General features: G+C 32.7%; 1 protein-coding gene across 2 annotated transcripts in view; it reads right to left on the reverse strand.

Moving 5' to 3' along the window:
* The window catches only part of LOC145241533 (glutamine synthetase-like), a 98699-nt gene that overhangs the window by 10028 nt on the left and 61378 nt on the right, over nt 1–27293 (reverse strand). For both annotated transcript variants that reach the window (XR_013862568.1, XM_080104578.1), the window contains exon 6: nt 3953–4152. Coding sequence is in view for 1 of the 2 variants with exons in the window: in XM_080104578.1 (XP_079960704.1) it covers nt 3953–4152 (200 nt within the window). In the remaining variant the exon portion in view is untranslated. The remainder of the gene's footprint in view (nt 1–3952; nt 4153–27293) is intronic.

Consider the following 27293-nt stretch of genomic DNA (forward strand, 5'->3'; position numbering starts at 1 on the left):
AGTTACAAAACACCCCCTTCCCATACTAAGAATGGCTTTCTAAATAATGAGGTCATTATTTCAGCACGGTAGCTTCTCTGCATAAGTACCATGTTTTGTTTATTAAATTGTTAGTTGAAAGTACAGAATAGTTACAAAATACCGTCCCCATGTTAAGAATGTCTTTCTAAATAACATTATTTCAGCACAGTATTTTCTATGCATAAGTACTATCTATTTTTGTTTATTAAATTGTTAGGTGAAAGTATAGAATATATGAAAAACTCCCTCCCCGTGTTAAGAATAGCTTTCTAAATAATAGCGATATTGTTTCAGCATGGTACCTTCTCTGCATAAGTACTATCTTTTGTTTATTAAATTGTTAGGTGAAAGTATAAAATAGTTATAGAACACCATCCCCTTCCCATGTTAAGAATGGCTTTCTTAATAACATTTTAGCACGGTACCTTCTCTGCATAAGTACTATCTTTTGTTTATTAAATTGTTAGGTGAAAGTATAGAATAGTTACAAAACGCCCTCCCCATGTTAAGAATGGCTTCCTAAATGATGTTATTATTTTAGCACGGTACTTTCTCTGCATAACTACGATCTTTTGTTTATTAAATTGTTAGGTGAAAATATGGTTCTCATGCAGAGAGTGATCCGTGCTGAAATAATAAAGTATTATTTAAAAAGCCATTCTTAACATGGGGAGGGGAGGGTGTTTTGTACCTAATCTGTACTTTAGCCTTACAATTGAATAAAAAAAACATATAAAACTTTAATTAAATGTGGAAATACGATTTAAAAAATAGCGTGCATCACTCTCTGCATTAGCACCAAATATTATTTAAGCACGTTACCAATCCGTAAATTTTCTTCGAAAAAAAAAATCTACTTTCACCTAACAATTTATAGTTTTAATAATAAAAGGTTCATATTTTCTTATATCGAAACAACTGTTTAAAAAATCAAAAACAAAAACAAAAAAACAAAAAAAAACAACAAAAAAAACAAAAAAACAAGAACAAAAAATACTTCGTCTTTTATGCTTTAACTCAACTTTCTTTTGTTGCCTGATATGATAAAGAACAAAATTTTAGTTAAAAAAATTTGGAAGATAAACAAATGAATTATGTTTTTTTTTTACTTATCGAATAAACAGAAAATCAAATCTTCTAATTCGTCTCATCAAATTGTGGTGTATGAAATGAATTGAAACGGAAGTTCAGTTCTATCAACAAAACAGGTTCGCACTAATGGCTTACGAAAAATATTTTTATTTTATTTAATATTTTTTAATTGGCGATGTTAATTTATTTTAATAACATGGAAACATTCCTCGACTCTAAAGATGGGTTGTCTGAAAATTTCAAATAAATTGGTAATGTAGAAATATGGTTTTATCGATTTTGAACGAACCAAGAATTATATATATATATATATATATATATATATATATGTATATATAACCACGAATGTAGTGCAATTTGAAGTATTCTATGAATATTGTATTGAAACACAAGTGCACTGAGTTGTAAACTCTAAATATCAATATACTAGGTTTGTGCAAAAGTAATGTCGTTTTTTTTATATATAGTTGCATGTTAAAAAACGATATTACTTTTGCACCAACCTAATAAGAACATACAATTATATATAGAAAAAGAAACAATGACAATAAGTCGACAATAAAAATGATAGTCCATTATTTATACTATATATTTATTTCTTTTATATATACTAGCATGACTACCTGGTGTTGCTATGAAAAAACTAAATAGAAGTTAGTGTGTATAAACATCTTTATACTTTTATCTCTCCATCTCTTTCTATCGTCTCTTTATCTCTCTCTTCTTTATCTCTGTCTCTACTAAATCATCCCAGTGCGTTCCTCTCTTTTATTTTAATGAGTTGAAAAATAATGTCATTTATTTACTATAGTTATTTTTTTTTAATTTAATATTATAATCTCATATTTATTGCTCCTAGCCAACGCCAAGTAGTATAAAACACAATGACATATTTGATGCTGGATAATTCCTGTCCTTCCACCGACCTCTACAATAATACAAAGAGAAATTAAGTTGATAATGAAAATAGTCCAAAGAGATTAAAATGTAATACCTTAATTTACAATTATTTCTTAACTATTCTAAGTAGAACAAAAGATTCTGTTACTTTCCCCTCATTCACTTACCAAATATAATGTTAATAATGACAATTTTATTAGTACTTCATGACGTCAAGACGAAAAAAAACTTTCTCTTACTACCTCCGACTCACTTAACAAATATATTATAATGTAAGAGAGTGTTCACAGCACTGTCAAAAGCTGTTAAAATCAAACTCTGAAAAGAAATGATGTTGTAATATCAATTAATTTATCCCCGGACAACGTCGAGTAAAAGAATATTTTCTGTGATCATCTCCCATCACGTAGTAAATATAATTTTTATATATTTATAATGTTAGTAAAGAGGTTTCCACAGAAGTGCCAAAAGTATAATTAAAATCAAAGTATTAAGAGAAATTATGTTAATAATGACAATTTATTGTTCATAGAAAACGCCCATATAAAAAGTTAATGTTACCTTTTCTCTCCCACCCACTCATCGAATATACTACTGCAATTATACTAAGGAGATCTTTGCAGCACTGCTAAAAGTGCGTTGATGATAATTGTTAATCCCAGACAACAATTCCTAATTTCTTATTCTCAATTACTATTTCACAATGAAATGAAGATGAATGATGTTTATGAAGTCAATAGTCCGAAGAGATTTTTTATAAAAAGTAATACTATCATTATACGATTTTTGATTCCGGACAAATAGAACACAAATGTTCCGGTATATTCCTAAATCATTCCATATTAAGATGTGTAATGGTCACAGATCGAAGAGAATTAAAATATATCAGTTACTAAAACAAATATTGTAATGTTACCATTTTTGATCCCGGACAATACTGAGTACAGCAAACACTTGATTTCAACATATTAAGAATATATGCAATGTTGATGAAGACAAAGTTCAAAGAAAGTTAATATACGTATATCAGTTACCGAAGTATATTAGTTACCGAAAGTAATTTTAAATATTATTATGGATTCCCGGGCAAGTAATTTTAAATATTATTATGGATTCCCGGGCAACTTTCTTATATAAAATAGTATTTTAAAAAAAACCTCATTGATATTGTTCTTTACAGGCAACAATGCATATAATCATACCAGCTCTATCTAAAATATCGTGCACTTTGCATTGACTAACTTATACTACTTAACAGTACGAAACCCTTTTTGGCTAACACTAGCCACTGATGACAATTACTAAATTGTCTCCGCAAATTATTCAACGGCGACTAAACAAAGACTGTTGGAGACTCATAACTGGAACTTCATGGACAAATCAAGTCTAAACAACAGTTTATTTGAATTGCAGGAAGGTTTGTGAATTTTATTAACGATTTCATGAGTGGAATTTTGGGAGGGGGTCAGTTTGTACTAAATTAAGGATTTTTTTATTTATTGAATTTGAATAGACCCTGTTCTATTAAAATAATAAAAAAAACTGGTTGTCCTAAAATAAACCAAAAATCCAAATCAATAGTCGACTGGCCTTGATTATAATTAGCGGATTCCATTGTATTAAAATTAAATGAAATACATATTAGAGTGAGTAGGTTGGCTAGTGTATATATTAAACATTTTAAATTAAATGAAATACATATTAGAGTGGGTAGGTTGGCTAGTGTATATATTAAAGATTTTAAATTAAATGAAATACATATTAGAGTGGGTAGGTTAGCTAGTGTATATATTAAACATTTTAAATTAAATGAAATACATATTAGAGTGGGTAGGTTAGCTAGTGTATATATTAAACATTTTAAATTAAATAAAATACATATTAGAGTGGGTAGGTTAGCTAGTGTATATATCAATTTTAAATTAAATGAAATACTCACTTCAAGCCACCTTCTTCTCTCATTGCAGCAGTACTGAAATTTGTATGACCACCAGAGCCATTCCAATCTCCAGGTATTGGTTTCGGATCAAGAGTGATTGTAACGTGAAAATCTTCAGTTAACCGAAATAGAATATATCGCGCAATCCACAACTGATCCCCCGCTTCAACGCCTTCACAGGGGCCAATTTGAAACTCCCACTGAAACAATAATGAAAAACGTTTAAATCTAAAATATATATAAAATTAGACTGGTCGGATTCTTAAAATTAGACAATAATAATTCCTACAAAATTAATAATTCATTATTAAAAGCCAATCAATTTCGGAGACAAAATTTGAAATTCCAATCAATTTCATCGATTAAATACTATATCCACGCAAACATTTTTTTTCAGTTACAGACTTTTTAGATATCCACTGACTATTCTAATTGAATAATTAACAGAAATAAGTATCCTATAGCAACGCTGCTTTTGTTACAAAAGGAAAGTGCAGAATTGATACGGGGAATATAAACATTCTGCACTTAGTGTTTTTAAGTGTTAAAAAAAATGATTTCTTTTCGAACGATACGAATATATTAACTTCGTGTTAAATATGCGTTAATCATCATTTCACAAAATATTTTACTCGCTCGCTTCTAACCTAATTTCTAAAAGCAAAGAAAAACGAAAAAAAAAAAAAACAATTTATGGTTGAGGAATTAAAACGAACTTAAAGCTTCTATTCCATTGAATGTTGTCCCACGCTACAAGGTGCCTTCAATAATTTTCCAGGCTTTTTGCACCGACGTTTAAAATTGTCGTGGACTCTTCAAAATTCGGTATGTTATTGCTATGCATCTTATGAGATGACTGACCAATTTTTACGATTTCACATTCAAATGAACAGATACAGCAGGAATTGGAATACACCCTACTAAAGCCTGATTATCACAGCTGGTGAATTTCAAAAAGGTAATCTGGACGTGAGGATACTTTAGAAGTAGCACATGCAATAAAATTATGTTTTAAATTTGGAAAAATGCCACAGAAGCATATGCAATGCTTCGGTCTGCTTTGGGATCATCTGGCATGAATCGAGCATCAGTTTCTGGGTGGCATAAGAGATTCAAGAAAGGCAGAAAGTCTGTGAGGGCTGATGAGAAGTGTCGGAGGAACAAGGAAGTCAGAACACCGGAGTTGATTGGCCAAATAAAGAATTTCTTGGGCAAGGATCGTCGTGGGTCTACAGAGATAATAAATGCACAGCTTGATGTCAGTGTGGGAACTGACATATAATTATTCACAAGGAACTGAATATGCAGAAAATTTGCACAAAGTTTGTCCCAGTGGTGCTCTATTTTTGTCACAGACTATTTGACCAAGATGAGCATCAAGACAGTGTCTCGCCCTCCCTATAGTATAAAGGTTGCTCCCTGTGACTTTTGATTATTTTTTAAGATCATGGAAAACGTTAGAGGCTGTCGTTATGAGACAATCGAGGAGATAAACGCTTACACAAGAGGACTTCCATAGGGTCTTGCAGAAATTGATGGAACAAGTATATTGCAGCCGAAGGAGATTATTTCGAAGGGGACTAGAGTTTCATGTGTGTACTATCAATAAAAGTGCCAATAATAAAAAAAAAAAAAGTCTGGAAATTTATTGGAGACACCTCGTATAAGGTGAACGTAATATGCAGTTATTTTGGGTAATTTACAAGAAGTAACTGGTCATGTTGGTAGGATGGTTTAGCTCCCTGCACTCAGACTCAAACTTCAATCCATCTGTATTTCCTAGTCATAGGGAGATTCGAATATTTTTCCGATTCCGATACAATTACCTATCCTCTTCTAAATTCCTGACTCAGATGTAATTAATGATTTCAATTCAAATATCAGCTAAAATTTGAATTTTTTTTTAAGGTGAGAGTTAAATATGATTTTCTTTTTAATTTAGAAAACATTTTAATGTTCTCTCTTTATCCAAGATTTTGATAAATTCATTGTGAGATTTTAATTTACTTTATTTGCGTGAGCTATTTTTTCCTATTTATATCACTCCTGCCATTTTTACTGGTACCATTTTTACCGGTACCATTTTTACCGGTACCATTTTTACCGGTACCATTTTTACCGATACCATTTTTACCGGTACCATTTTTACTGATACCATTTTTACAGATACCATTTTTATCGGTACCATTTTTACAGATACCATTTTTACCGGTACCATTTTTACCGGTACTATTCTTATTGGTGGCATTCTTATCGGTGGCATTTTTACAGGTGGCATTTTTACAGGTACCATTTTTACCGGTACCATTTTTACAGGTACCATTTTTACTGGTACCATTTTTACCGATACCATTTTTACCGGTACTATTTTTACCGGTACCATTTTTACCGATACCATTTTTACTGGTACCATTTTTACCGGTACCATTTTTACCGGTACCATTTTTACAGGTACCATTTTTACTGGTACCATTTTTACCGATACCATTTTTACCGGTACCATTTTTACCGGTACCATTTTTACAGGTACCATTTTTACCGGTACCATTTTTACCGATACCATTTTTACCGGTACCATTTTTACCGGTACCATTCTTATCGGTGGCATTTTTACCAGCACCATTTTTATCAGTACCATTTTTACAGGTACCATTCTTATCGGTGGCATTTTTACCAGTACCATTTTTACCGGTACCATTCTTATCGGTGGCATTTTTACCAGTACCATTTTTACGGTACCAATTTTACAGGTACCATTTTTACAGGTACCATTTTTAACGGTACCATTTTTACCAGTACCATTTTTACCAGTACCAATTTTACAGGTACCATTTTTACAGGTACCATTTTTACCGGTACCATTTTTACAGGTACCATTTTTACAGGTACCAATTTTCCAGGTACCATTTTTACAGGTACCATTTTTACTGGTACCATTTTTACCGGTACCATTTTTACCGGTACTATTCTTATTGGTGGCATTTTTATCGGTACCATTTTTACAGGTACCATTTTTACAGGTACCATTTTTACCGGTACCATTCTTATCGGTGGCATTTTTACCGGTACCCTTTTTATCAGTACCATTTTTACAGGTACCATTCTTATCGGTGGCATTTTTACCAGTACCATTTTTACCGGTACCATTTTTACCGGTACCATTTTTACCGGTACTATTCTTATTGGTGGCATTCTTATCGGTGGCATTTTTACAGGTGGCATTTTTACAGGTACCATTTTTACCGGTACCATTCTTATTGGTGGCATTTTTACCAGTACCATTTTTATCAGTACCATTTTTATCAGTACCATTTTTACCGGTACCATTCTTATCGGTGGCATTTTTACCGGTACCATTTTTATCAGTACCATTTTTACCGGTACCATTCTTATTGGTGGCATTTTTACCAGTACCATTTTTATCAGTACCATTTTTACCGGTACCATTCTTATTGGTGGCATTTTTACCAGTACCATTTTTATCAGTACCATTTTTACAGGTACCATTCTTATTGGTGGCATTTTTACCGGTACCATTTTTATCAGTACCATTTTTATCAGTACCATTTTTACAGGTACCATTCTTATTGGTGGCATTTTTACCAGTAACATTTTTATCAGTACCATTTTTACAGGTACCATTCTTATTGGTGGCATTTTTACCAGTAACATTTTTATCAGTACCATTTTTACAGGTACCATTCTTATTGGTGGCATTTTTACCAGTAACATTTTTATCAGTACCATTTTTACAGGTACCATTCTTATCGGTGGCATTTTTACTAGTACCATTTTTATCAGTACCATTTTTACAGGTACCATTCTTATTGGTGGCATTTTTACCGGTACCATTTTTATCAGTACCATTTTTATCAGTACCATTTTTACCGGTACCATCCTTATTGGTGGCATTTTTACCAGTACCATTTTTATCAGTACCATTTTTACCGGTACCATCCTTATTGGTGGCATTTTTACCAGTACCATTTTTATCAGTACCATTTTTACAGGTACCATTCTTATTGGTGGCATTTTTACCAGTAACATTTTTATCAGTACCATTTTTACCAGTACCATTCTTATTGGTGGCATTTTTACCGGTACCATTTTTATCAGTACCATTTTTACAGGTACCATTCTTATCGGTGGCATTTTTACTAGTACCATTTTTACAGGTACCATTCTTATCGGTGGCATTTTTACTAGTACCATTTTTACAGGTACCATTCTTATCGGTGGCATTTTTACCGGTACCCTTTTTACCAGTACCAATTTTACAGGTACCATTCTTATCGGTACCATTTTTACAGGTACCATTTTTACAGGTACTATTCTTATCAGTGGCATTCTTATGAGTGGCATTTTTATCGGTACCATTTTTACAGGTACCATTTTTCCGGTACCATTCTTATCGGTACCATTCTTATCGGTGGCATTTTTACCAGTACCATTTTTACTGGTATCATTTTTACAGGTACTATTTTTACCGGTACCATTCTTATCGGTGGCATTTTTCTAGTCACATTTTTACTTTTATAATGATCTAAAAGTGTTAGTTTTACAGGTAGTTTACACTCAATAAATATTTATCATTATTACCGGCAATGGAAAGAAAAAAGTTCAAAGAAGGATTAAAATTGGTTTTGGAAATCAGAAATTATGAGTTGTTTTCCTATTCTGATACTCCAAAAGTTCCGGATTTTTTTTCTGTTCCCGATTCCAATTTTACTAGTATTTATTTTATTTCATTTTGGAAACATGAAAAGGAAACAATCTTTGCTCTTGTTCAGTCGTGACTTCATTTTTGCTGCGCGCTTATTTGCTGCTCAGTATCAAGAATACAAATTTTAAGAATGCTTTGTAAACTTCTGGAAACATCGATTTTTTTTTGTTGAATCCATGCATTTTTTGAAATGTACGTATTTAACATTGTACGGTTTTAGTCGACGAGACATCATGATTTGATTTTAGCACAATGCATTTTAACGTAGCAACATTATGTTACATGATAAGGGCTGTCCCCTTTTCATGTAAGTATAAAAATAGAGAGATTAGTTAAAATGAAAATAAAATGAGAGAAAGCAGAAATCGAACTCTGGACATAAGTTTTAAAGAACAATAGGTTTAAATGGAATGTCCAGTAAATTGTTAATTCGGATGAAATAAATAATAAATAAACTATTCAATTGTTAGAAAGAATCTGGATAATAAAATATGGGTTAAATAAATTAGATATGTAGGTTGAATTCCTTTGTGAAAATAAAGAAAAAATAGGTTATTGAAAAATCAGAATGTTCGGGAAACGTGCAAGTCCACGCATGTTGATGGCACGTGAATTTTAGTCACGTTGGCCGGACATGCATGGATTTCTCAATATAGGAAGTGAGAGTTAGTTAGTTAGAGAGGTAGTCAGTCAGTGAGAAACTCAGAGAGGGTCTGGGAATTCGAACGTCTGGGAAGCGAGACGATCACTTTGAGGCTGAAATGTGAAGCTTTGAATTCTTGATGATGAAAACCACGGCCGGTCGTGAAGAAATAAACCCATCATGTGTTTTGATAAAACGTCGTCTTGTGTTTGTGATTCTTACAAAAAGGTAAAGTGAAAATTGTATTATATGTCTATATGTCTGTGTTATAAAATGTCATTACATACACGTCTCGACATCTCATATCCACAATGTGAATCTACATCTCATATCTACACTAAGACTGTCTGAACACTATCTCCTCACACTAAGAGTTTCTTCTTCTACACGTTTAAGTAAAGAACATATTTAATATATATGAATAATAACACGAACAATCTCTCTAAGTTTCTTACAACAACAACTCTCTCTAAGACTAATAAGACACAAAGACTCTCTCTTCATCCCTCCTAAGACTCTTACACTTTTTAACATGTAAACAAAAGAGCATTCAGCATCATAAGTATAATAAGAGAGTAATTAAAATATAACATATAATAATAATTTGGTGTACGTGACTAGTCCACTCATGCAAGGGTGGGTTAAAAAAAAAAAGAAACTGGCGTTACCACGAAAAAAACAAAAAAAAACACAACGTTTACTAGACGATCACAGAATGCGAAAAAGAAATTCAAAACGAAATAAAACAATAATTTAAAAAAGAGAGAACATGCACACACACGCAGTATTAAAAAATAGAAGAAAAAAATGAACACACAAAAGAAAACTAAAGTATACAAGAAATATTTAAAAAAAAAAAGAAAAGGCCGATATGCCGTAAAAGAAATCCGTAGTAATGAAACAAAAAAAAAATAAACAGTTGTAAAAACAAGTCACCATGCGTAATTCATTGATAAATGAATTGGTTTGTTTAAAAAAAAAAAACACATACACGCAAATGCAGAGATTGGGGTCACCCATTATTATTTTGAAATGTGTATGGAGGTCAATTAGAAAATTTGTGTCAATATGAAATCGTTTGGACGAATTGTTGAATTTAATCTGTCAATCAAACAGGAATTTTTCAAAGGTCGCATGTAGTCTCTGAAACAGCGTGTAAATTCTGTTTGGAAATGCATTTTTGTGTTCATAGTTGAACTTTTCGGCTTTTTGTGTGTTTCATTTGAATTGTTTTTGAAAAAAAAGGGACAATTGTTTTGGACAGACTTTGTTGAATGGTTGTTTGTTACAGATAACTTTTTTTTGTTGAAAAAAGTTATAACTGTTGATCATAGTTTTGTGTAAATCATAGTTAAATGTATTAAGGTATTTTTTGGAAAATGTTTTATGATGTTGAACAAATATTGTAAATTGTCTTAAATGTATGTAAATGTTATTGATTTTCACAGCAAGAATTCAAAATCAGCAGTAAATATACATTAGATTTAAACAGTCTATGAGAAAATAAAACTAGTTAAGACGTATGTTTGGCTTACAGATTCAGTCAGAATTTTAGAAGGGGGACAAGAATTAAAATTACGTAAACGGGTATTTGGAGAGTTTTTAGATGTGACAAGCCGTAAGAAAGATGTTTTTTTAGCATTTGGTTTTGTTGTTTTTCTTTTGTTTTTTTGTTTTTTAGAGATCCTAAAATTTTTTCTCCAAGAAAAGTGACTTGGTAGGGATTGATAAGCACAAGATGTGGCCCTATACGAAAAATTTGGGAACCTAGTTAATTAAGTGCTTAAAATAAGCTGGTTGCACGTAACGACTCCAAGCAAGTGGTAAGACTTGGCTTAATTAATAAACAGGCGTTGGAAAGAATACGAAAATTCTTAAGGGGACCAGTAAACCGATGATAGGTAGTCCCGAGGTAATCACATATAGCTTAATGAAGTAAGAGACAGGCAAAGATATGCAGTAGATTACGTAAGAAAGATATAACCTTGTATTTTTTTAGAGGCGCATGAATGTGGGATATATCTGCTGGATCTTGGAGGATCTGGTGAGAGGAAAGAAAAATCACAAAACAATCGGGCAATTGGATAGAATTTAGGCGCAATTAAGGTGTTGGGCGCGAAAGGTGTTAGTTAGTTAGGGGTGATATTTCTAAATCCTCGTCGAAGTTTCAAGAATCCAAGCAAGGAAATCCGAGTGAATCCGTATGAGAGAAGAAAGATTGGTTATGAGCTTTGGTATGTCCCGTATAAGATAGTTATAGAAAAAAAAAACAAAGCCATATTTGATAAGACTAACCATGCGGAAAGAGTTGATCAGGACACTAGGGACGAAGGAAGTCGTCCATTTCGAGAAAGGTGGAAACCTCTAGTCTGCGGCATATGGGTGGCTGGAAAGTAGCTGATGTGAATCATAGGTAAAGACCCTACACCCCAAAAAAAGTAAATGCCAAGAAGATCAGAAAGGTTCTGATCTTATAAAAAAAAATAATTGTGAAGTCGGCCGTGGAGAGCTGACTGAAATAGATTTTTTTTTTTAGCCTGATCTTTCTAGCCGTGTGGTTGTGTAGATGTAAAAATAAAAAATGTACTAAATTTAAAAATGCATACATTTTTTTTGTGAAATATGGAAGGGAGGGATGTTACATGATAAGGGCTGTCCCCTTTTCATGTAAGTATAAAAATAGAGAGATTAGTTAAAATGAAAATAAAATGAGAGAAAGCAGAAATCGAACTCTGGACATAAGTTTTAAAGAACAATAGGTTTAAATGGAATGTCCAGTAAATTGTTAATTCGGATGAAATAAATAATAAATAAACTATTCAATTGTTAGAAAGAATCTGGATAATAAAATATGGGTTAAATAAATTAGATATGTAGGTTGAATTCCTTTGTGAAAATAAAGAAAGAATAGGTTATTGAAAAATCAGAATGTTCGGGAAACGTGCAAGTCCACACATGTTGATGGCACGTGAATTTTAGTCACGTTGGCTGGACATGCATGGATTTCTGAATATAGGAAGTGAGAGTTAGTTAGTTAGAGAGATAGTCAGTCAGTGAGAAACTCAGAGAGGGTCTGGGAATTCGAACGTCTGGGAAGCGAGACGATCACTTTGAGGCTGAAATGTGAAGCTTTGAATTCTTGATGATGAAAACCACGGCCGGTCGTGAAGAAATAAACCCATCATGTGTTTTGATAAAACGTCGTCTTGTGTTTGTGATTCTTACAAAAAGGTAAAGTGAAAATTGTATTATATGTCTATATGTCTGTGTTATAAAATGTCATTACATACACGTCTCGACATCTCATATCCACAATGTGAATCTACATCTCATATCTACACTAAGACTGTCTGAACACTATCTCCTCACACTAAGAGTTTCTTCTTCTACACGTTTAAGTAAAGAACATATTTAATATATATGAATAATAACACGAACAATCTCTCTAAGTTTCTTACAACAACAACTCTCTCTAAGACTAATAAGACACAAAGACTCTCTCTTCATCCCTCCTAAGACTCTTACACTTTTTAACATGTAAACAAAAGAGCATTCAGCATCATAAGTATAATAAGAGAGTAATTAAAATATAACATATAATAATAATTTGGTGTACGTGACTAGTCCACTCATGCAAGGGTGGGTTAAAAAAAAAAAGAAACTGGCGTTACCACGAAAAAAACAAAAAAAAACACAACGTTTACTAGACGATCACAGAATGCGAAAAAGAAATTCAAAACGAAATAAAACAATAATTTAAAAAAGAGAGAACATGCACACACACGCAGTATTAAAAAATAGAAGAAAAAAATGAACACACAAAAGAAAACTAAAGTATACAAGAAATATTTAAAAAAAAAAAGAAAAGGCCGATATGCCGTAAAAGAAATCCGTAGTAATGAAACAAAAAAAAAATAAACAGTTGTAAAAACAAGTCACCATGCGTAATTCATTGATAAATGAATTGGTTTGTTTAAAAAAAAACACATACACGCAAATGCAGAGATTGGGGTCACCCATTATTATTTTGAAATGTGTATGGAGGTCAATTAGAAAATTTGTGTCAATATGAAATCGTTTGGACGAATTGTTGAATTTAATCTGTCAATCAAACAGGAATTTTTCAAAGGTCGCATGTAGTCTCTGAAACAGCGTGTAAATTCTGTTTGGAAATGCATTTTTGTGTTCATAGTTGAACTTTTCGGCTTTTTGTGTGTTTCATTTGAATTGTTTTTGAAAAAAAAAGGGACAATTGTTTTGGACAGACTTTGTTGAATGGTTGTTTGTTACAGATAACTTTTTTTTGTTGAAAAAAGTTATAACTGTTGATCATAGTTTTGTGTAAATCATAGTTAAATGTATTAAGGTATTTTTTGGAAAATGTTTTATGATGTTGAACAAATATTGTAAATTGTCTTAAATGTATGTAAATGTTATTGATTTTCACAGCAAGAATTCAAAATCAGCAGTAAATATACATTAGATTTAAACAGTCTATGAGAAAATAAAACTAGTTAAGACGTATGTTTGGCTTACAGATTCAGTCAGAATTTTAGAAGGGGGACAAGAATTAAAATTACGTAAACGGGTATTTGGAGAGTTTTTAGATGTGACAAGCCGTAAGAAAGATGTTTTTTTAGCATTTGGTTTTGTTGTTTTTCTTTTGTTTTTTTGTTTTTTAGAGATCCTAAAATTTTTTCTCCAAGAAAAGTGACTTGGTAGGGATTGATAAGCACAAGATGTGGCCCTATACGAAAAATTTGGGAACCTAGTTAATTAAGTGCTTAAAATAAGCTGGTTGCACGTAACGACTCCAAGCAAGTGGTAAGACTTGGCTTAATTAATAAACAGGCGTTGGAAAGAATACGAAAATTCTTAAGGGGACCAGTAAACCGATGATAGGTAGTCCCGAGGTAATCACATATAGCTTAATGAAGTAAGAGACAGGCAAAGATATGCAGTAGATTACGTAAGAAAGATATAACCTTGTATTTTTTTAGAGGCGCATGAATGTGGGATATATCTGCTGGATCTTGGAGGATCTGGTGAGAGGAAAGAAAAATCACAAAACAATCGGGCAATTGGATAGAATTTAGGCGCAATTAAGGTGTTGGGCGCGAAAGGTGTTAGTTAGTTAGGGGTGATATTTCTAAATCCTCGTCGAAGTTTCAAGAATCCAAGCAAGGAAATCCGAGTGAATCCGTATGAGAGAAGAAAGATTGGTTATGAGCTTTGGTATGTCCCGTATAAGATAGTTATAGAAAAAAAAAACAAAGCCATATTTGATAAGACTAACCATGCGGAAAGAGTTGATCAGGACACTAGGGACGAAGGAAGTCGTCCATTTCGAGAAAGGTGGAAACCTCTAGTCTGCGGCATATGGGTGGCTGGAAAGTAGCTGATGTGAATCATAGGTAAAGACCCTACACCCCAAAAAAAGTAAATGCCAAGAAGATCAGAAAGGTTCTGATCTTATAAAAAAAAATAATTGTGAAGTCGGCCGTGGAGAGCTGACTGAAATAGATTTTTTTTTTTAGCCTGATCTTTCTAGCCGTGTGGTTGTGTAGATGTAAAAATAAAAAATGTACTAAATTTAAAAATGCATACATTTTTTTTGTGAAATATGGAAGGGAGGGATGTTACATGATAAGGGCTGTCCCCTTTTCATGTAAGTATAAAAATAGAGAGATTAGTTAAAATGAAAATAAAATGAGAGAAAGCAGAAATCGAACTCTGGACATAAGTTTTAAAGAACAATAGGTTTAAATGGAATGTCCAGTAAATTGTTAATTCGGATGAAATAAATAATAAATAAACTATTCAATTGTTAGAAAGAATCTGGATAATAAAATATGGGTTAAATAAATTAGATATGTAGGTTGAATTCCTTTGTGAAAATAAAGAAAGAATAGGTTATTGAAAAATCAGAATGTTCGGGAAACGTGCAAGTCCACGCATGTTGATGGCACGTGAATTTTAGTCACGTTGGCCGAACATGCATGGATTTCTGAATATAGGAAGTGAGAGTTAGTTAGTTAGAGAGATAGTCAGTCAGTGAGAAACTCAGAGAGGGTCTGGGAATTCGAACGTCTGGGAAGCGAGACGATCACTTTGAGGCTGAAATGTGAAGCTTTGAATTCTTGATGATGAAAGCCACGGCCGGTCGTGAAGAAGTGGACCCATCATGTGTTTTGGTAAAGCATCGTCTTTGTGTTTGTGATTCTTACAGAAAGGTAAAGTGAAAATTGTATCGTATGTCTGTGTGTCTGTGTTATGAAATGTCGTGACATACATATCTCATATCCGCAGTGTGAATCTACATCTCATATCTGCACTGGGACTGTCTGAACACTATCTCCTCACTCTAAGAGCTTCACATAGCAACACATCTATTAACCTAAGAATTAACATATTTTTAATATATGTGAATCGTCGTAGCACGAGCTCGGAACGAACAATCTCTCTCACAAAACCCCTCTCTATATCTCTTTACATCTCTCCCTAGGCATCACTTGTAATAAGACTCTCTCTCAACGACAAACACTCTAATAAGACTCAAAGACTGTCTCTTCATCCCTCCTAAGACTCTTACACTTCTTAACATGTAAACAAAAGAACATTCATCATCATAAGTATAATTAGAGACACGTTAAAATATAATAGTTAGATTAATCACCAATCACAACTTTGCATATCGAATGATCTTATTTTGTAAAAGATGATAACGTACGTACAAATATGTCATGTTTTGCATATTATTATTATTATTATTATTATTATTATTATTATTATTATCATTATTATTATTATTGTTGCTATTATTATTGCTATTATTATTGTTATTATTATTATTGTTGTTATTATTATTGTTATTGTTATTATTATTATTATTATTATTATTATTATTATTATTATTATTATTATTATTATTATTATTATCTATATATGAATACGATAGCGTGTGTGTTCTTTTGTGTGTCACGCTTACATCCGGGCCGTTTAATTGTTATGAAATCCCATTTCTTATCTTTATATTAATATCGTAATTCGCCTTGGCCGTTATCATGTTGTGCATCCCTAAAAGAAAAGTTGAATATTCCAAATAAACCTTGTCACCCCTTAAAAGAAAAATTAAAACAACAACAACAAAAAAATTGGTGTCGCTGTTGAGGCAAAGCTAATAAAAGTGATTTGTTCTTCTTGGCCTTTTGACGAAGATCAAAGTGTAGTATCTGTTCTTCAGATGCTATATTTAAATTTCTTCTTCTCTCTCATTGGCGGAAAAATTCTTTTACAACTAAGACAACTTTTTGTTCCTTTTCTCCACGTTAAAAAATTACCCTGATGTCTAAATCTGTCCCGTGGGGAGGCATTGTAAATAGGTACTATATTTAATGTAACAAAGTTTTAATATTACAAAATTAACTGGGAAAAGTAATTTCTAATTTAATGACAAAATGCCCTGGAAATGTCTCCTCTGATTAATTATAAAATGTACTAGAAATTCCCTTCTAATTATTTTTGTTTTTTGTTTACTTGTCTCCCCACAAGGGCAGATTTGGACATGAGGTCGGTTAAAAATTTGGGGTGAAACCAGCTCTTCAAAGGGGGCACTCTGGTCAGTAACAAAAATAGAAATTGTATTAGTAATGAAGGATTTCTCCTCCATTAACCAAGACCAAAGGTAGAGGGGTTAAGTCAATGAAATGCTGAGACTGATACTACACTTATAAATTCATGTTGAAGCAATGGTTGCCTAATCGCTAACCGTGTTAATGTTTTTATGTATTAATTTCGAAAAGCTGCTGAAACAGTTCATGATTTAAACATTAAATTAAACATTATACATTACTTTATCTCAAGTATATTTGGTATTCCCTGAAGTCTGAGTGACAACAAGTCTCCTCATATTTCCAGTACTCTTTCGATACCCTTTGCAAGTAAATTTGCTTTATCACAACAACCGTTTACCATTGATTTGTTGTTGGCAGCGATTATTGGTCTTTACTGAAATTTGAGTGGTAATAAGCCTCTTTCATGTTCCAGTCCTCTTCGCACCGATTAGTGGAGTCCTGGTCAGCGCTTTTTCTGCTAAGTCTTTCCATCCTCCTTGACTCTCCTCGATTATTTGGTGTTCATGGCGGATCTTTTTTTTTGGGGGGGGGGGTAAAATAAAATTATGCAGTTTTAGTTTTCTTCATTCCATGTGATGTAATTTGTGCTTTACTTCTATTGCAGTTTCCGGGATTGTTCCGAGTGCTCCTATTATTATTGGTGTTGTTTTGGCATTCTTCATCTTCCATATCCCTTTGAGCTCTGTGGTCAGCTCCATGTATTTATTCCACTTTTCTGTCTCCTTGGTATTTACCCTGCGATTGCTGGAAAGGCAAAATCTATGATCTAGCAGGACATTTCCTTTTTATTAACTACTTGCGGGGAGAAGGAGGCGTTGCCCGGTCGTAAAATAAATTGTGACAACGAGCGGGGGGGGCGCGTTGACTGGTCCAAAAAAAAATTGTAACAGCAGGGAAAGGGCAAAAAATTGTGACAACAAAGACGTGGGGGCGGCGTTGTCCGGTCGGAAGAAAAATAAAACATTGTGACAGGGGGGGGGGCGCTGCCCGCTCGTAAAATTCGCTTAAATATGATAAATTGTGACAGCTGGGAGGGGGGAGGGGTAAAATATGATAATAGGGCTGTAGGGTGTTGCTCGGCCTTAAAGAAAAAAAAAAACGGGACTCTGATGCCATCAGCCAGAAGCGAAACCCAGAACAAATTTTTTTTAAGCAAAAAAAAGAAAAGAAAAAAAACACTGTTTTGTGACAGGCGCAAACTCATATAATTGAAGTCAGTAGCCGAACACTTTTACCGATGTGCCGACGATTAAGCAGCTAAGTCAACGCCGCATATTTAGGTATTTAAAGCAGAAGAAAATAACGACGATTAATGCACGTTTTTATCTTAAAAGAAAACAATATTTCTACACGAAATAATGGACGATTTTTCCCAATTTGTTGATATTTTTTGTCCGAGAGATCACTTTTTTTTTAAAGATGCCACGTTCGTGTGTGTGCGATGCGCATGAGAAAAGTTTTTAGCGTACATAAAAACACACGCACACAAACACACAGACGTTTGCCCTTTATACAATAGATTATGACATCCGGTTTTCTTGCTTGGATGGGTTTATCTGTTTGTACATCAATGTCACATAGAATTTTATGACTTTCATATTCAAGTTAAAGTCGGTTTGTACTTGTACCATTTGTCTGAGTGTGCAAGATGGAGTTGTTTGCATAATTCTCAGTGTACTGACTTCCCCACTTGACCGTGTCTGTTGTTATATTCTTTTTGAGATAGTTTGCTGCATTTATTCATTATGTGGTTTATTGTTTCGGCTCTTTGTCCACAATCTGCATTTGCTGTTTCTTGTGCCTTGTCGATCCTTGCTTTGATGTAGTTTGTTCTAATCGTGTTATCTTATGCTGCTGTTATTACGGATTCAGTTTTCCTATTTAGGTTTTCCTTTCCATAGCCATATCAAAGTGTTTGTGTGAACCACATTTTTGTCATCCTTCTGTTGTTGTTGTTGTTGTTTCTGTTGTTTCTCTTCCCATTTTTTTTTATTTCTCGTCTCATCACTTATCTCTTTGTTTTCTGTCTTGTTCATTTTTCCAGTCTCTCTTGCTGCACTAATTATTCTTAGTGTTCTGCATTATGTATTTTTCTAATACTTTTTTCGTATCATTTACACAGTTTGCTATACAAGCCAGTCCTCCTCCTCCGTCTTACCTTTTCACATGGTGTCGGTCAGTATTTTTTTAGTGTAGTGCATAGTGTATGGTCATAAGTTTCCTGGTTTTCTTATCGAAATGCCTCAGCTGTTCTTTGATTCAACCTATAAACAGTCCTCACTCGTTACACTGCCCATGTTTTTATAACTTTTATTAGGTTTCTACTATATAGCTTAGTTTCTATCAGTTATCTTGTTTTACAATTTTCTCTTTAATTTCTGTTGTTGATGGTGTCTGCTTCCAGAACTCCTAAATATTTGTAGGTGTCTTGTACACCTAGTGTCCTCATCTTTACATTGTTAGGTAGTTTCATACTTTCCGTTGCATTTAGTTTTCTACTTCTTATAACTAGCAGTGCACACTTTTCCATAGCAAATTCTACTCGGATATCCTGGCTGAAGATTCTAGTTGTGTTTATTAGGGTCTCTAGTTCCTTTATGGTTTTTGCAAATGGTTTCCGGCCATTCATGCATATTAGGTCATTTTTTTTATCTATTTTATTATTATTTACTCACTAGGAATATTCACACAAGCCATCGTCAAAGATTGTTCTTTGAGAATAACTAGTGCTGTTTCATGGAATCTGAGTGACAATAAGTTTCCCCAGATTTCCAATACCCTCCAACTATTTCGATAAACTTTGCAAATCAATTTGCGTTATCGCAACAGCCGCTTACCATTGATTTCTCATTGGCGGTGACCATTGGTCTTCACTGGAATTTGGGTGGCAATAATCCACCCCAAGGTCTCAGTCTTCTTTGCACATTTCCAGTGGAGGTCTGGCTAGTGTTTTCTCTCCTCGGTCTTCACCTCCTCCTTGCCCCTCATTATTTGGTGTGGTGCCTGTTTATGATGACACTCACAGGAAAACAGTGGGCGCGGTTTCTTCATTTGTACATTATCAGTTTTCATGAAATGTTACTTTGTGTTTCGCATCTGTAGCCGTTTTTGTGTCCAGTTTGTGTGTAGTTTATGTGTAGTGTTAGTCTCCAAATTCAAGAGTTTTCCTTAATATTTCTGCAGTTTTCATTATTGAAATTCGTTGTATTTTCTCGATCATCCCTCTGATTCCTATTTCTCCTATTCCTTTTTCAAAGTTCTTTGGTATCATTCCTAGCACTCCTACTATTAGTGGTGTTATTTTTACTTTCTTCATTTTCTAGATCCCTTTGAGCTCTCTGGCCGGATCCGTGTATTTGCTCTGCTTCTCATTCTCCTTGATTTTCACGCTGTGGTCTGCTGGCACAGCAAAATCTACAATCTGACAGGCCTTTCCTTCTTGCAAATTATTATGACATCCGGTCTTCTTGCTTGGATGGGTTTATCCGTTTGTATATCCATGTCCCATAGGATCTTGTGATTTTCATTTTCCATTATTATTATCTATATATTAATATGCTTGTCCGTACGGTGTCACGTCATCATCATCGCAAATATTAATTAATGAAACGCGTCATCATCATCGCAAACATTAATTAATGTGAATTATCTCCCTTTATTGTTCGATCTTTATTAGTTAAAAATCATTAAACCCTTTTATTTCCCAAAACTTCCTGAACAAAAATAAAAGAAAAAATATCAACTGTCTATTTATAGTTCCAGATTATTTTAAAGACAATTATGCATAGAAGGTATCGTTCCACAGTTTAAATAGTATAGTATTTTACTTACATTTTTAACGATGTCTTCTGTTTATTATTGTAGTGTAATAAGGAACGCTTATTCTATTTTATTCAGTAATAAATATATTTTTTACATTTAACGTTACGAGTTCGTTTTTTTTTTACTGTGCCACTTTATATGTTTTTGTATTTTTTATTTACTTTTGAGTGAGCCTTACCTAACAAAAAATATGTTTAGAAATACATGTTACAAAAGTCAAGAATGACTTTATTAAATAAATCACCAAATTCACCATTCGCAAATACACTGAGTAACACAGAGTCAAAACATATTTTACGTCTTGTTCTGTTTTGTTTTGCTTTTGTTTTACGGCATATCAATCCTTCTTCGTGTTATTTAATGGCGAATCGAGTAATTTTGTAACATTTATACAACTTCACGTTGTTTACATAGTTATTACTTATGTTTTGCTCATTTTATTTTGCTTCTTTTACAGACAGTCATCATCTTCTAATGCCCACTGACAGGGCATACATATTAAAATGCTATAAAAAATGGACACAACAATTTTTTTAATATTAAATAAAACACTTTGTTTCATTACTTACGATTTAATTTATTTAAAGAAATATTTATTTCCTATTTAAAGATTTTCAGTATATTTTATTTAACAGAAGAAATATTTATTGCTCATACATATATTTTTTCCATTATTTTTATTACATTGTTAGGTGAAGTTTCAGAATAGTTAACTCCTCTCCCCATATTAAGAATGGCTTTCAGCATGATTCTTACAATAGCGGTATCAAAGTTTTTTTTTTCTTATTTTAAAATAAATTATAAAAAAAAGATACAAGACCATTAAATTTTTTTTCCCATTAAATCGCTATTTAGGTGAAGGTTCAAAATAGTTAACCCTTCCCACATAACCGTTTTTTTTATGCAGTAAAATATTTTGTTTCAATAATTATGGTTTAAATAAATATTTATTCCTTATTTAAAGATTTACAGTATAATTTATTAAACTGAAGAAATATTAATGTTCATACATATATTTTCCCCCTATTTTTTTGACATTGTTAGGTGAAGTTTCAGAATAGTTAACCCCCATCCCCATATTAAGAATGGCTTTCAGCATGATTCTTACAATAGTGCTATCAAAGTTTATTGATTTTTCTTATTTAACAAAAATTATAAAAAAGATACAAGAACATTTTAAACATTTTTTTCATTAAATCGTTATTTAGGTGAAGGTTTAGAATAGTCAAACCCTCTCCCCTTATTAAGAATGGCATTTTTATTATTTCAGCATGATGCTTACATTTTTCTTAATATAAAAAAAAAAGATACAAGAAAATGTTAAGCATTTTTTTTCTTTTTTTTTTTTTTAAATGTTAGATCAAAGTTCGGAATAACTTTTACTTTATAGCCAATTAGCCAGCTGTATTAAAATGTTTTAGCATTTAATACCTAATAAGGTTTTCGCTTCAATTACCACAAGCAGACGATATCGATTCAAAGGAGGTAATTGGTCAACAATTGTTTTAGCCGAATTTTACGGTAAAGCTTCTATATAAGTCACAAAATTATCTACTAAACCAGTGTAACTTGGTGAAATTTCGTTATTCATTTAACCGTAAACAAACAACACCATCGTCAACAACAAAAACAGAGCTTTGCTTCAACAAAGTTTACTGACTTGTGGATAAGTCATCCAACATTAAATGATTGTTATCAGCTTATTTTGATGATCAGAAACTAAATATTTAATCCGATGTAAGTTTTTAACATTTTTGATCCTTCTTACTGTAAATATTTAACATAATTAAATTACTTTGGGCAATTTTAGAAACGGCCATTAGAATACTTAAATTTTAATCTAGCCATCCTTTATTTATAGAGATAAATTAGAAATAGTATTGACTATTAAATACCCTTTTAAAAATTACGCAACTTAACTTTTTTAATATCAAATAAACATTTTGCTTCATTACTTAGGATTTAAACAAATATTTATTCTCAATTTTTACATTTTTCGTACATTTTACAAAATTCAAGATATAATTTATTGAAATGAAATTATTAAGTTATTCATCAAAAGAAAATAACATGTTCACAAATAAATGTATGCTTCTACACTTTGTATGCGAAAAAAAAACGCTATGTTTTTGAGCACATCTGCTGCCAGAATCCGAGGAAGACATCAGTACTTTAAACTATGACCGAATCATGAAATAACTGGAAAGCGTGTACAGTTCTTTAATCAAAGCAAAAATAGGTGGTTCTATACTTTTACTTCAATATATTTATTGAATAAATAAAATAGTTTCTACACTTTAAAATACTGATGTCTCTCTTGGATTCTGGCAGCAGGTGTGCTGAAAAACATGGCGTCTTTTTTTTTCGGCGACAAAGTGTAGAAGCACCAATAAATGTTACGAGAGGGAATAATTCATTATTAAATAATTTATATAATTCACCTAGATATCATCTAGATACCTTTTTACAGAGCTAAATTATAAAAATATTGATTTAAATTCCCTCTTAAAAAAATTACACACTAATGATTTTTAATATAAAAACGGTTTCATTAATTAAGAAACATTTATTCTCATTTTAAACATTTATATTGAATTTTATTTCATTATAGAAACATTTATTTTTCGTATCAAAATCTTTATTTATAATTTTTTTTTTATTAAGACCAATTAAATTTTCACACAGAATGAACCAAATCACTACCACTACATTGGAAGATACAAGATGTGCAGCAAGAGAACGACAAAGACGAAGGCGTCAGCAGCTACGAACTGAAGAAAGGGATAATATCAGATTTCAAAGGAGAAACATATTGAGACAGCAAATAAATAACATGATTGAAGAAGACAGACAACTTTATCTGCATATCTATACAACGGGAAAGAAGAAACAATATGAATGAAGCAGAAAGACAAAATATCCCGTATTATTTTGTAGGTGACGTGAGTTTGATTTGCTCATTTTGTAGAGCACTTAGATTTTGAGGAGAAGCATTGAATTGTTGTCAAAAAGGAAAAGTTTCTCTTCCTCCCTTACAAGATTATCCTCCTCAACTCCAAAGGTTATTCGAAGGTAATGACCAAGAAGCATTTAATTTCAGATCTAATATACGCAATTATAACTCATCATTTTCATTTGCTTCATTTGGAGCAAATATTGTCCGCCCTCCTGGAAGAGGCCCCTATTGTTTTCGCTTACAAGGTCAAACCTATCATTATTCCAGTACTCTGCACCCAAATAATGAAGAGGAGAGAAAATATGGACAAATTTACATCTTGGACTCATCTGAAGCAAATCAACTCCGGTGTAATTTACCAGAAAATAATAAATGTATCCAAAGTGTCTTTGAAACCATAGCTACAGTTATGGAGAATAATCCTTATGCCCAAGCTTATAAAAATATGAGGGTCATTGAATTAGAAGAGGAAGCACGTGCTATAAGGGAAAATGTAAAGCCAAGGAGAGTTTCGATGTATTACACCGCTGTTCCAGATACCAAAAGATTATACAATCCAATAAACAACGAAATAGGTGTAGTATTTGTTGGTGAGGATGGTGCTCCACCTACTAACAGAGATATTATTGTTTACCCACATTCTCAACCAAAACACCGAATTTCTTATCTGCCTTGCCACTTGGACCCCATGATATATCTCATATTATTTCCAAATGGTGAACAAAGCTGGCACATAAACATGCAACATAGGCCAAAACAGCAAACAAGAGTTCGCAATAAAGTGACAATGCAAGAGTATTACAGTTATCGCCTTGCAATTAGAGATTCATACAGTATTATCCATAGATCTGGTAAACTATTCCAACAATATGTAGTTGATGCATATGTGAAAGTTGAAGGGTGCAGATTGAACTTCATTAAAAGCTATCAAAGTCAACTAAGAGCTGCTCAATATTCTGGCTTAATGGATCATTTAGCAAGGAATGAAGATGGCGATCCTGGTGTACCAGTTATTCTACCATCTTCATTTACAGGAAGTCCTAGGAATCTTCAACAACTGTATCAAGATGCAATGGCAATTTTCTGTAAATATGGAAAGCCAGACCTATTCCTTACCTATACATGTAACCCAAAATGTCCTGAAATATTAAACAACTTGGGGTCATCAGAACTTGCATAAAATCGACCTGACTTAATATCACGTGTGTATCATGCACATCTAACTGAACTTTTGAAAGACATTAAAGACAGACATGTATTGGGAACTCCTGTTGCATATGTTTATGTTATTGAATTAAAAAAAAAGAGGGCTACCACACTGCCACATGATCATAATGCTGCGAGATCAGGATAAGATCAGAACAGTTCAACAAATTGATGCAATTGTGCCAGCAGAAATACCTGGACCTGAAGATCAATTTTTAATGGTACATGGTGCATGTGGTGCAGTTAATCCTTATTCTCCTTGTATGAGTAAAGGATTATGCAAAAAAAAATTTCCAAAGACATTTAGAGAAGAAACAGTGGAGAACATTGATGGATACCTGGCTTACAAGCGTGCAAATAATGGTGACTCAGTTCAAGTCGGTAATTTTACTGTTGATAATAGATACATAGTCCCTTTCAACAAATTTCTTCTGAGAAAATATCAAGCTCATATTAACTTCAGTCAAGAGTATAAAATACATATTAAAATATGTTTATAAATGACATGATAGTGCTATGATGGAGGTCAATAACCATGATTCATCTATTAATATCGATGAAGGAGAAACAATGCGATCAGAACAAAGAGATGAATCAAGCAACATCTATCATGTAGATATGTATCATCTCCAGAAGCAATGTGGCGTCCTTCTGACTATAAAATGCATGGACAGTCTCATGTTATGTACCGTTTAGCTGTAAACATGCTGTACACATAAAGGAATTTCTTACTGATGTGTTTTAAAAGATTTTAACTACCGTGGAATTTCCACGGGTCCTGCTAGTTATTATTATTATTATTATTATTATTATTATTATTATTATTATTATTATTATTATTATCTCACTAGGAATTCTAACATGGGTCATCATTGCTCACAGACATTAACAGACATTTCGGTATTCTTGCATAATTTGACCCGAATTCTCGTGAATTCCCGTCAAGCAGGCGAGACCGGCAATTATCGGGGTCAGCCGAGCACGTCGTAACAGACTCAGACTAATGAAAAAAACAAAACAAACCGGAAAAAATACAAATGCAAATAATCAAAAATAACAACAAAAAAAAACAACCCTTTGTCAGAAATTTAATTTCTTCCCTTCTTTTTTTTTTTTTTTTTTCGTGTTGCATTAAGCTGCTGATGATGACTTAAGATCACGCCATTCTTCATGACATTTGATTGGCTAAGGGTTTTTACCGCCTTTTTTTGACAAGAAATTGAAGAGCGAACAACCAGTTTCAGACAAGAATTGATGCACGTTGTCTCGAGGAACTCAGACAATACAAGTCTTTAAAATGGAAATGCAATTCATTATTCAGATGAACGAATAATGAAGGTATGCTAGAGTGTTCAAGGAAGATGCTCCGAAAAGATGACTAAGCTGTAGTTCCTTGGTAATGCGAAGAGAAAGAGAAAATCGATCTTTTTCAAGTTAGAATCTGATCGTGGAAAGCGACGCACGTGCGGCAATTTAAATATCATCTACGAAGCAGTCGAGATGAAAGCTGAATTATGGTCGTCGTGGCCCTATAAAGGATATACCTACTGAAGAGTTTTTGCAGACTACGGATTTTACCTAATCAGTGTTTGTACTCGGATTAATTCCTTCGTCGAAAATGAACTTTGAAAGAGTTAAAGGATTACGTGTCTTCGGAAAGGGCGAAGAGGATATATGTATATGATACACATTTAAAGAAAAAAAGATGATTATTGAACGATAACCACGCAGTAAGTTTCTATACCTTTCAAAACCTAATTTCTGATTTCTCTCTCTCGTTTGTTAAATTAAGCTTTGCGCTTGCCTGAAGGACAATTCTAGGCAGCTACTTTACAGTCGAACTGGTGAACATCTGAACTGGAGTGTATTTTGATAATTGAACTTTGCAGCTTTGCTGTTTTCCTGTCTCCCAACCCTCTGTGATCTTTTCTCCCTAATAAATGTTAATGCTTTCGTATCTTTTTCTTATTCATTTAAGTCCCGTTAGTATTGCATGCTATTTCCTTTGTCTTTTCTTTAAAGCTTAATTGACGTATACCTCGTGGGATAACCTTCGCGGAACGTAGCCAATAAATTTCCCATAAATTACGTTGAAAAATGAAAATATGTCATTTAATTTCATTTAATTTTTTTTTTTAAATATTTATCAACAGAAAGGTTTTTTGTTTTATTTTTTTCTCCAAGAAAAGTTTTTTTTTCCTGTATAATTGTTAGGTGTAAGTAAAAAATTTTTTTTTTTTTTTTTTTTTTTTTTTTTTTTTTGCTTTGTGTTCTTTTTTGTAACCGTATTTTTTTCTTGTTTTTTTTTTTTTTTTCAAGACTTGTTGTTCAGTCAAATTATTTTGGTGGCGCTGTCC

The sequence above is a fragment of the Euprymna scolopes genome, chromosome 20 (assembly GCF_053919585.1).
Source record: "Euprymna scolopes isolate OS-2025 chromosome 20, ASM5391958v1, whole genome shotgun sequence".
NCBI lineage: Eukaryota > Metazoa > Mollusca > Cephalopoda > Sepiida > Sepiolidae > Euprymna > Euprymna scolopes.